Source organism: Mixophyes fleayi, chromosome 2 (assembly GCF_038048845.1).
Source record: "Mixophyes fleayi isolate aMixFle1 chromosome 2, aMixFle1.hap1, whole genome shotgun sequence".
Taxonomy (NCBI): Eukaryota; Metazoa; Chordata; class Amphibia; order Anura; family Limnodynastidae; genus Mixophyes; species Mixophyes fleayi.
The window spans coordinates 221,250,503-221,263,285 of record NC_134403.1 but is presented as its reverse complement, the minus strand read 5'-3'; the positions used below and the strand labels follow the sequence as shown (position 1 = coordinate 221,263,285).

The following is a 12,783-nucleotide window of genomic DNA, read 5'->3' as shown; positions in this document are numbered from 1 at the left end:
TAAATAAATTTTATTTAGTACAAATAAATTTTATTTAGTACATTCTACAAAATGACAGCTAGAATCTGATTTGCTATAGCCAACATCTTCACTTTTTCAAACCCGCAGTTTAGTAAATATACCCCCTAGTCTCTAATGGCTTATAAAAAACTTTTTTTAAATTTCACTTAATACTTCACTTTCCCTGAAAAATATTTATAACTGAAAAATGAATTTCAGTAAACAAGTACAAGTTACAGTCATATGAAACAAGTGGGGATTGCTGAGGTTATTTTGGGGGTTTTGGGGTTTTTCTCCTTTTTTAAAGTAACTTCTCCCTCCCGAAACAAAAGAAAACAATGATGTCCTATCTCTTATATCGCAGCAACTGTTTACTAGGAGCTTTTACACACTAATAGAGGTAAAAAGGCCCCTCCCCCTCATTAAAAACAAGTGAAGTGGAATCCAGATAAACAGTAAGTCTTGCAGGATAATACTAGTAAAATATGTTGCAGGATTCTGAAGCTGTGTAGAACACAATAGTGGTCAATGGATTGGAAAATATGAAATTATAAACCAATACCAAACAAGGACAATGCTAAAAGCTGAAATTTTTTTAAGAAAAACTTTTGGGAGATCCCACCCATCAGTTTACAGCAATTGTTTTGAAAAAATTATTGTCATTGGAAATAAAAATAAATATATAATCAAATACTTTTTACATAATTGCCACTATACTAATAGAGTTATGACTACTGGATATCTACTAATGAATATTTTTGCTTTATTGCTTACACCAGGGCTTTAGATTTGGTTGATCACAACAAACTGTGGATAACTTAAAATTACAAGTGTATTGTGTCATCTTCACTGCTTGTGGAGGAATGTGCCTATAGACCAGGGACATAACTAAGCCTGCGAGCAGGGCCTTCTCACCTCTTTGTCTGTTTTACCCAGTTTGTTTATTAGTTTATTATGTCTGTCCCCAATTGTAAAGCGCTACGGAATATGATGGCGCTATATAAATAAATGATGATGATGATAACTAGAAATATTAGTACCTGAATCATGAAGGAAAACTGATACCTACCTAGCTCTCAAATGTAACCAAATTTACCGAAAATAATAATTTCTGTGCCCCCCTTCAACTCTGCACCCTGGGTGGTTCCCCCTCTGGCACAGCCCTAGTAACATCCCGGATATAGACCAATAAGCAACAGTCCAGAACTTTGCACGTAAAGGGTTAAAAAACTGCATATTGTTACCTTACATAATCGACTCACATACATAACAAAGGGGGGTATTCAATTGTTAGCGTTAACGGAAAAAAACGAGCGCTCAAAAAATATTACCGTTTATACGGTAATATTGCGCGAGAAAAGCGTTAATACGGTAGTCTCCCTGAGCGGCGAGCTGAAATTCCGCGAGTAATTACCGTATTAACGCTAAGATTTTTTGAGCGCTCGTTTTTTCCCGTTAACGCTAACAATTGAATACCCCCCAAAGAATGCAATAAAAATAAGCTGAATTAACATTATCAAAAGAAACCTTAGTAACCTCAGATATGCTCTTCCAGATGCATTTGTTGCTGAAAAATATGTTAGAAAGAAACAATAAGCTGATTGCTAAAGGGGCAGAAGGTGTAAGGAATCTCTTATTGAAGGTGAGAGCAGAGTGGGAAAAAGCTGCTTGCTGCTCAACATATTACAAAAAAATATACAAAAAAAAACCAAGATAAAGTTGACTATGCCTATCTGATGGAAAAAGAAGGGAAAGAAGTTCAAATTGATCTCCACAATTATTGTTAATGCATCCATGAAATAAAGAGATCTTTGCTCTGATAGTATCTGGACAATATATTAAAGCAAAATACTGTATCAATATTACTAAAATTCTTGTTGCTATGGTTTTTTCAGCTATAACATAGAGCTTTACAAAGTGGAAAATCAGAAATGTTGAGAAAAGAGAGAGTGATGCTCCAGAACTGTGGTATAGAAAAGTTTTATGAAAGGAAGTAATTTGGGCCAGAAGAAAACCAGTCAATATGTGTACATGGTGAAATAAATCCAGGCTGTTCGCTTGGTTAAGATAACTGTGAAGATAAAGCTCAGATAGTCCAGCCATAATGTGAAGAAGGCAAGGCTCACTGGAGAAAACTTCTATGCTAAGTCAGATTTAAGAAAAGAGATGGACAAACGATATTGTGCTTAAACATTTTTCCCCCCGAAATACATGCGGAAACGGCTGTTTTTGCATCAATATTTCAAATTTATGTAACAGCTATTTAACAAAGTTCTACCACAGGAGATATTGCAGTCAAACACAGTACAGCTGAATACTGCTGTTGCTATAGTCCTCTAAGGCAGTGTTTCTCAAACCCAGTCCGCAGGACCCCAAACAGTGCAGGTTTTCCAGGTGACAAGAGAAATAATTATATAATCTGTGGATCTGTTACAATGTGTCAGTCAGTAATGAATGCACCTGTGCTCCAGCAAGGATATGGAAAACCTGCACTGTTAGTGGCGAGGACCAGGTTTGAGCAACACTGCACTAAGGGAGCAGTGGTTTTGTCAAATTTAACAAGCTGAAAAGCTTATCTTTTTGTAGCTTGTCTATAATACATAATGTCATTTGAGGATGTCATTACTAGTTCTTTGCTATGGAAAGAGCCATCGGAGAACGTAAAGGGGTCTCTTCAGATCCCTCCCCTTCTTCCTATTCAGTGTTGGTGCACGCGTTGACCTATGGTCGTGCATGCACAGTGAAAAGAACACGAAAATGGAATCTTTCACTGCTGCAATCAGTGGCAATAGAGTAGCTTTTACTACTCGCTGGAACAGCTACTTATTGGAGCAGCTGTCCCGGCATGAGTAAAATGTTAAATAGCATAGCTACTTCTTCTCTTATCTTTATAAGTAGCTGCAATAAGAGATGCTGGTTAATGGGCAAAAGTTGTGAAAATAGTCTCCTTTGACCAGCGGTTCCCAAAGTGTGCGCCACGGCTCCCAGGGGTGCCGCGGCGCTGTCACAGGGGACAAAAAGAATCATAAAACAACTTACCAATCCAGCGGCGCCAGGGACCCAGCATCCTCCTCCGTCCTCGTGACGTCATCATGCCCGACATATTCAGTGAGAAGCAGCAGGAGAGAGGAGGATGCTGGGTCCCGGGCACCGCCGCATTGGTAAGAAGATAGAAGAGAAGACAGAAGAAATAGAAGAAAGAAGGCCAAGTATGATAAGTAAAGAAACGGAGGGGTAGGTGAAAAGAAACAGCAATGGAGGGGCAAAAGAATGAAGGAAGGGGCAGAGTGTGGATGAAGAGGGGCAGACAATGTGTGGATGAAGAGGGGCAGACAGTGTGTGGATGAAGAGGGGCAGACAGTGTGTGGATGAAGAGGGGCAGACAATGTGTGGATGAAGAGGGGCAGACAGTGTGTGGATGAAGAGGGGCAGACAGTGTGTGGATGAAGAGGGGCAGACAGTGTGTGGACGAAGAGGGGCAGACAGTGTGTGGACGAAGAGGGGCAGACAGTGTGTGGACAAAGAGGGGCAGACAGTGTGTGGACAAAGAGGGGCAGACAGTGTGTGGACAAAGAGGGGCAGACAGTGTGTGGACAAAGAGGGGCAGACAGTGTGTGGACGAAGAGGGGCAGACAGTGTGTGGACGATGAGGGGCAGACAGTGTGTGGATGAAGAGGGGCAGACAGTGTGTGGATGAAGAGGGGCAGACAGTGTGTGGACGAAAAGGGGCAGACAGTGTGTGTGGACGAAAAAGGGCAGACAGTGTGTGCGGACGAAAAGGGGCAGTGTGTGGGGACGAAAAGGGGCAGACTGTGTGTGGGTACAAAAAGGGGCAGACAGTGTGTGTGTATGAAAAGGGGCAGACAGTGTGTGTGTATGAAAAGGGGCAGACAGTGTGTGTGGATGAAAAGGGGCAGACAGTGTGTGTGGATGAAAAGGGGCAGACAGTGTGTGTGGATGAAAAGGGGTAGACAGTGTGTATAGATGAAAAGGGGTAGACAGTGTGTGTGGATGAAGGGGCACAGTGTAAAGGTGAAGGGGCCCAGTGTGATGATTTTTGTACATGTTGTTGTTTTATTTTGTTTGATATTAGTCCTCTTAATATTAGCTGTAAATTAATATTTGACAGAAACATAATTGAAAAAAATATATAAATATTTTCTTTTCCCTTGGATTTATGTATATTATTTTTGCAAACAACTAAGTAAGTATTTCTATCCTGACCTAAATAAATACTTGTAACATCATTTTGACTCAAATACTTAAAAAACTTAACTGCTTAGTAATTATTTTGGAGGGGTGTTGTAAAAAAATGACGGAGACTCTAAGGGTGCCGCAAACTGAAAAACTTTGGGAACCACTGGCTTAGACATAATTACTGATGCTGCGTAGATGAATTTGCAGGACCACTGCTGGTCAGACACACATCCCTAGAAAGTTAAGGTCCATCGTGCCACGAATAATCAGACTCGACTTGTATGACTCATCATTACTAACTTAAATAAGGTTAAGCAGATTTCGCGCACAAGACGTTTAAATATTGCTCAGGCATAATATATTTCTTGGTGACTCTGTTGCTATTTTTCCGTATCAAATATGTATTGTAATTTACCGGAGAGTTCAATAAACAGTAAATGTATCTGTGAAACTGAAGACCATAATTGCAATGTAAAAGTACAGCAAGTTTATAAATCACCTACGTGTATGAACTGCCTACTCAGCCGAAATACAAATAATAATAATAACAACAATAAAGAATATACTTTTTACTCCATCCTTCCTTCCTGTCTGAAGCTACTAAGAGATACAAAGAGTTAATTTAATATCGGTTCACATGTCCATTAATTGTTGTTTATGTTTGGTGTCTGACACACAATGAAGCAATTGCAGCTTATCATATCCAAGACACTGTTACCTCCTGTGAGCTGGGCCTGCAATTCCTCCTGTGCTGTCATTATGTATAAAGTTGAGTCATCCTAATTACCAATCTTTATTATGTTTTCCATTATGCATTGGTGTAGAACAAATAAACATGATATGATAAAAGTCTGCTACTGTCCTATTATCGACCAATCATGTTATTGATCCACTTTATTGTTTGAGGCTGTCTGCTTTAGCGTTTGCACTAATAGTCTTTACTATATGGTTTAATTGCATACAAGTCAAATGCTAATATGTTGTATAGATAGCATAGGTATTTTTATGTTTAAAGAGTAACCTTTTCATCTTGTTAGCAAACTGATAAAAAAGAGAAGTTTCCACAATTAATATCATTTTTATAATGTATATTGATAATAAAAGCTTCAAAAAGAACATGACAGTTACCAAACTTAATATATTTAAAAATACTTGAAAAAATGTTTTACTTTATCCAGAGAATAAGAGATCCACCCAGGGTGGCATCCATTTTGCATTAATATGATTTTTGCTTCCTTTCTTCCAAATGGAAGCAAACATAAAAGTAAGATGTTAGCTGCTCCATGACACACATGTGGTATATATTTTACAGTGTCATGTAATTAGTTTTGTTGTATACTATTGAGAGTACTGATATCCTCCAATAAATCAATATGGCATATGTTAACAGTATCAGGTAATTCATTTTGTTGTCTACTATTCATAGTAATGCAACATATATGAATACATGGAAAAATTACCTCACACAAATCATAAGAATTTTAACATGCATTTTTCACCTCAGTAATGCACTCTTCAGAATGTTAATTCACGGTAATTTGTTTATTATCTTATCTGAGAAAGGAATATGTTTTCAAGGTTTGCAAAACTCCCTGAAGGATATGAATAATAAAATTGAAAATAGAAATGGATGCCTCTGGTAAGTTTTTTTCTCAGCATACTATTTGACACTAATAAATGTTATTTTAAGAAGGGCTTCAGAGAAAAGAATGATACAATTCCTATACCTGAAGAAGTACAAAATAAAATATTCTCAACTCCAAGGGGGGAATTCAATTGATCTCACGTATAACGCGGCCCGCGCTCTATTATCGCTAGTACAGTAATTTTAAAGCGGATTTTTGCTCGCGGCTCACAGAGCTGCATGCAAAAATCAGCGTGGAAATTACCATGTTAACGGTAATAATAATCACAATCAGCATAGTAATGGTAATAGTGTACGGGCCGCGCTATTCTTACGAAGAGTAAGGTCAATTAAATTCTCCCCTAAAGGCTCAAACCCACTGGCATTTATTACGTATTTACTTACCTATTTCTTGTGTTTTTTAATGCTAGCAAAATGCATGTAAACTTGTCTGACACTATAAATCATTTCTTATAGCGTATCCATCCATATTAGCTGCCATTTTTACCAGCATTTAGGCAATACTATGTTTAAGTCCTGGTTTTCAGATCTTGATTTTTTTTGTTTGTATTTGCATTGAGGAAGCCTACAGTAAGCTTCAACACTAGTAAAACTACTAGTTACAAAACACATGTTAAGTGTATGAGGCATACAAAATAAATCTATATTAACAAAGAAAACATTACTTTGCTGTCATGTAGAGGGTAAAGATGATAAATAAATTTGAATCGCGAGTTAGCACATTTATGACTAAAAAGAAGAGATTAAACATTTGGTGAATAATTAGCATGTAAAAATAGATATGGCTCTTATTACTGAGCACAAGAGTGAAATATAAGAACTTTTTTGTTTGAAAGGGGGGTTGGGATAAAAAAAAGCCTTGTACTTTTACTCTCTTGTTTGATTACTGATGTCTGCCAATGCTAGCATAGTGCTATCAAACCTTTCCCACTAGTGGGAAAGATAAAATGAGTATCAAGTAACTCAGCGGAGAGATGTAAGAGGTTGTTGTCTAATGGAGTACTCTATGCTGGATATTACAAAGCTGAGCGGTAAAATTTTATTATTATTATTATTAATTTTTATTTATAAGGCGCCACAAGGTGTCCGCAGCGCCATACAGGGACAAACAAAATACAATACAATGGGAGACAGCACAGTACAGTAAAATGTCTGTGAAATAATTGTTAAGGTGGGAAAACCCAATATAAAGTGACAGCTATAGGAGTATATTGATTAACAAATGACAAGAAGCCAAATTGACACAAATTAGTTGTGAGATCTAGTCTAGCATTTATGGGGTCAGATGAATTCAAACTCAGGGGCTTCATGCTGAGTCGAATGCAATTTGTTTTTGGCATATAATACACTTTTTTACATCTGAGCATGCGCACAAACCAGTAATTTCAGAACTAATTCTTTGTGCGCTTGCTCAGAAGTAAAAAAAAAAAGCATACTATATGCCAAACACACAAATTGCATTGAACTCAGCATGATCCTCTCAGTGTCTAAACCCTATCTGTACAGGTCTTCAATACATTTAGAAGTTCACCAGTGGTATATATTAGGCTGATTAGCTAAATTAAGCCACGTGCTATTTTGTAAAAGAAAACCTCCCATTCATACTCACATGATGAATGAGGGAGGGAGAGCCTGGGGCCAGACTAAAGTCAATCATATAAATAGAGAACAGTTCCAGAACTTGAACGATGTATCAAGTGGAAATGTTCTACAAATGATGCACAGGGCAGGTAGTAGCCAATAGGGCCAGCTCTTTGGGGACCCTAATATTTCTGCTGCTGCAGCAACTAATAATGGCATTTTTCAGTCATAATATATAGCTATATGTTAATATAACTTTATATTAACATGATAAATTAATAGTACCAGAATATACTATAGATCAGTGATGGGTAATAGGTGGCCCTCCAAGCAGGGCCGGCGCTCCCATTAGGCAAGGTTAGGCAATTGCCTAGGGCGCCGGGCTCTGCAGGGCGCCTCGAAATTACAAAAAAACGGAAATCCACGGGGAGAAGAGGAGGGAAGGGGCTATGAATCTTACCTGCATGAAGCTGCTCCTCTCTGCTCTGCCTTCTCCCCTCCGCTCACTGACAGTGACAGGCCGTGATGATGTCATCATCACGGCCCGACAGTGTCTGTGAGTGGAGGGGAGAAGACAGAGCAGAGAGGAGCAGATTCATGCAGGTAAGTTAAAGACATGGGGAGGGAAGCGCAGCGGCGATTTTTAAAGGGGGGGGGGTGGCGATTTTTAAAGGGGGGGCGCGATTTTTAAAAGGGGGGGGCGTGATTTTCACACTGTGCCTAGGGCGCCAAGGACCCTAGCACCGGCGCTGCCTCCAAGCCTTCACCTACGTACCCCAGCTCCTTCCTGCTCTATTGTAAGATTTGTTTGTTATAACTTACTTCCTGAGCATGTCTGATAATATGTTATTACAGATTGGTGTCCCTTTCTTTGATTGAATGTATTGTTTTAACTTTAACTGAACATGTGGTCGCTAAAGTGTTTCAGGTTGCACATCACTACTATAGATTATAAAGATAGCTGAAGTGTGATAATATTATTATGCAGGACTCAAGAACTTTATTACAAGTCATATTGCAAGAATTTGTTTTTAATATATGTCAAATAATAAATCAAGAGAATAAACTAGTTACAAGTGACTGAAAAGGAGGTAATATGAGGTGAATGAGAACATTGTGTAAAATTTAGTTTGAATACTCATTATTATTTATGTATGTTTTTAACATGGCAAATATAACCATTTGTACTGCCTGCTTTTTTAAATATAAAGAAAAAGCCATAGACACTTATGCCACGACATGATTAAATACACACTTGTAGGTGAAGACAAAACATACTTAGACATCAGGAGCACCTTAGTTGCTTGGCAGAGAAGGGGTTAATGTGGAATAGAAGTTTATAATCAGAGATTTCTGATGTCATAGTTGATTATTTTGCATAGAAATGTATAGGTATGTTAAGGACTACTATGTATTATATTGATGTATTGTTCTAGCCTGATCTTGTGCAAGTCCCAATATATTTAGAAATGTTATTCTTCTCACCCTCTGCAAATTAAAAATATATTATTAGTAATATGTTATGTGACCATATAAAGGTACATGGCCTCCAACCAAGTGTTTTCATACAGGGCACAGAGCCATGAGGTGGACTAATAATCTGCAATGATTTCATGCATATTCTTTATAACATAATAGCTGCAACAGTCTTTCATAGGAATTCTGAAACGGTAAAAAGCTGTAACCGATGACATCACTCCTGTCCAATCCTAACTATCTAATGTATTTCCAATGCTATAAATGAACATTTTTTCAAGAACAGCCTCACATTTGTGCCTCTCATGAGACAAATGTGGCAGCTCTCAATAACGCATGTGTAAATACAAACTTCTGGCATCCCATGTTATATACATACATTAAACTATATATAATATATATATATATATATATATATATATATATATATATATATATATATTTTACACACAAAGAAAGTAACTTTTTAGCTATTTCTTTGAAAAACAAGAAGCCATGTACTTGAAAAATATTTGTTACATTTCACCAAATATGTGTTAAAAATATGCACATGTAAGCTCACACAAAACACCAATGCCACTTTAGAAAATTAAGCTTTGCATTTAAAAATGGATTTCTGTCTGCAAATAGTATGAAAACAATTTATAGTGTACACATATATTAGGAACTGTCCTTTGATTAATAATTTATATTCTCAATATGCCCTTTTAAGATTCAATCCATTATAGCTGCAATTTTGTAGTCGCAGAACCAACCAACATGCAGTACTTGAAAATGACCAATTTAATAAAAATTATTTTCAGCAATGTGCTCTGCTGCATACTGAATGATTCTGTGCAAATATATATCACACATATGTACACTGAACACATTTACCATGTACACCATTTAGATGGGGGGAAAACTGTTAAGGGAAATATGAATCCATCTGCACCGCTTAAAACATTTTACTTTAAATATATGTTAAATAATAAATCAAAGGAAAAGACTAAATATTGTGACTGATAAGTACAAATAAAATAAAATGAATAAATGTTGAAAATAAATAATAATCGTGTGATGAACCATTCCCTAACTGACTGGCTGGGAGGGCCTGCAAGTCCCTTACAGCAATGAAAAGGTTAATGAAAGGGGGTGTTAAGGGTGAACCCTAGAGCGTGTACATGACTTGATAAATGGGGATTTATATGATCTTACTCACCAGAGCAGCCTGTGTGATGAGAAGCAGCAGCCCTGCACCATGTATAATTCCAAAGGCAAAATGCATCCTCCTTTTGGCTGGAGATCTCTCTGCAAATAACCCGATTGTATGTCCCTCCTTTCTCTTGCTTTTTACTCAAAATCTCTATTATTCCTCCATGGGTCAAACTAGCTCCTTTACTATGACAAATCCTCTCTCCCTCCGTATCACCTTCTCTTTTTCTCCTCCACCCTTATCTTCTTTTTCCTCCACCTCTCAGTGAGAAATGTATCCTCTGCTCCTTCTCCTGCCTCCCTCCCTTTTTTCTAGTGTTTCCTCGCCTAGAAATCTCTCTCAATCCTTTTCCCTATCTCCTTCCTTTCTTATCTCTCTCCTTCCTTTTCACCTTCAATAATGTGTTTGCCTTCTCCTACCCGCTGCCGTTTTGCTCCCTCTCCTCTGACACCCCTCGTTCTTCTCTTTCCCCTTCAGCAGGAAATGTCTCCCCTCCCTCTTTCCCCAGCGATCAATGTGAAGAAAGTACATCTATAAGGATGACGAGGCATCGTGACAGACCATGATGCCATCTTGTGGCTGTTTGGTAGAAGTACAAGACAAGGGTATCCTAGGCCCATCAAGCCATTAGTCATCATGATACAATACCTGTCCCTCACTAGGTTGACCTCATCCCCAGGATATAAAGGATCGTATTCCTCAAGGGAAACAAGCTGCTTAATATGGCATTTCATGTTCAATGGGCCAGAATGCTGTGCAGAGAAAAAAATAACATGTAAGCAACAATAGAAGGAATGTTTGCAATGCATGATTATTAGCCATTGCTTTTTGAGATATTAACGTTTTAATGTTATTAATGTAGCATATGTGTTATTTAGAATTATTTATACACAATTCCATTTGTATTTAATGATTTTTATACATAAAGTCTATTTTACACTAGCACAGATTATTATTGTATATTAGTGTACAGGAATGCAGACACAAAGAAAAACACTTGTATCAGCTAATGAAATTTTAGTTTGAAAGAAAATTTTAGGGATGTTATCGCACATCTAAAATAACAATATTATTGGAATATCACTTTGAAGCTACTTCAATAAATAATTAGCAATAAAGTAAAATTTTATACTTAGTGTTTGGTTTTGTTTGCTAACTTTCCTGAATTTAATGGGTCCTATGTTTTAAACATTTCTCCTAGGAGTTTTATAAAATTTTTGAGTAACATTGCAGTGCAATTCCTCTCAGCATAATGAATGCAATTTTCACTATATCTTCATCGATCTATTTATATAGCGCCACTAAATCAGCAGTGCTGTACAGAGAACCTATTGGAGCTTACAATCTAAATCCCTAAATCCATACACACACAGACAGAATCGAACTCATGACCCAGTGCTGTGAGGCAGAAGTGCTAACCACTAAGCCGCCATGCTGCCAATATATATATATACTCTATCGCTCTAGGCTTTCTATGTTGAAGGGGTTTACAACAGTCTGATGAACTTGATATGAAATATACATTACCTTAACTTTCTAGTGATACAACCATTTATCCACTGAGCATGTTTCTGTCATATCCAAGGACAAGAAAAATAAATAACTCTCTCTAGATGATTTTAATTTACAGGCTTTAAAAAAACCAGAAGGATAATATAAAGCTAAAGCAATGTTTTAGTAAAAGTTGTAGAAGTAATGTAGAAATGAATAAAACATATTGAATTAAGTTCTCTGATGATAGGAAACTAATATTTGTTGAAATGCAAATTAATAACACTAATAAAATTCTAGCCAAGATCCACATGGACTGAACCACGTATGGCATGCTTAGATGGACACGCTGCTCACTACACACTTTAAAATACCTCATAACATTTCCATTTTTGGTGGGACAGTCCACTTTGCCTGTAACATATAAACAGTATATCAAAGGGTGTATACATGGCTCTATTATTTTCAGGTGTTCTATGCTCTGTACTCTGATGACACTATTTTGGAGTCACAGACAAATTAATAATAACACTGTAGAATAAGATATAATTAAATAGCCTTTCTTTCATTGACAGTAGCACAGTAGCAATTGATTGAAAATGTTGTTAAATAAGAGTTGAAAACTACATAAAAGGAATATTTAATTCTTGTAAAATTGATAAATATAAGTATTGTCTCACCATTAGACTATCCATTGCACAATCGGCAGTAAAGTTTAAAATGTACAATCATTTTTCTCAATTTAGTCTGATCTTTCCTTAAATGATGTACCTCTGGTCTTGGCCATAGTCTCTCTCGCCTACTACAGTTATATTCATCAGAGTAGATGGTCCCAAACACAAGTCAAAAACATCCATACACTATGTATACAAACATATCTAAGGGTCTGATGTAGAGTTAGATGCAATTTACACTGAAATCGTAATTGCAAATGGCATCCCGTAATTTACATAGGATTCCGTGCGGGTTAGAATACTATGCAAATTGCACATACACACCTGTTTATCTGCTTTATCTCCCCAAAACAGTTCTGGGGTTGGTTAAGCTAGAGCTTAAGAAAGTAAGCACCAGGAGAAAGTACCCGCAAAAGATATCAGGGGCGCACGCAGGATTGTTAGGGGTGGGGGTTTCCATGTGAAGATGTGGTCTGCATGTGAAGTGATACACTGGGTTCTAGGTATGGGCGCAGTTAAAGAAG

General features: G+C 37.3%; 1 protein-coding gene across 1 annotated transcript in view; it reads right to left on the bottom strand.

Annotated features, from left to right (window-relative positions):
- Positions 1 to 10,587, bottom strand: part of SDC3 (syndecan 3) — a 67,940-nt gene extending 57,353 nt beyond the window's left edge. Inside the window, exon 1 of the mRNA XM_075195503.1 lies at positions 10,101 to 10,587. Coding sequence (XP_075051604.1) covers positions 10,101 to 10,166 — 66 coding nt within the window. The 5' untranslated portion in view covers positions 10,167 to 10,587. The remainder of the gene's footprint in view (positions 1 to 10,100) is intronic.
- Between the last annotated feature and the right edge of the window lie 2,196 nt (positions 10,588 to 12,783).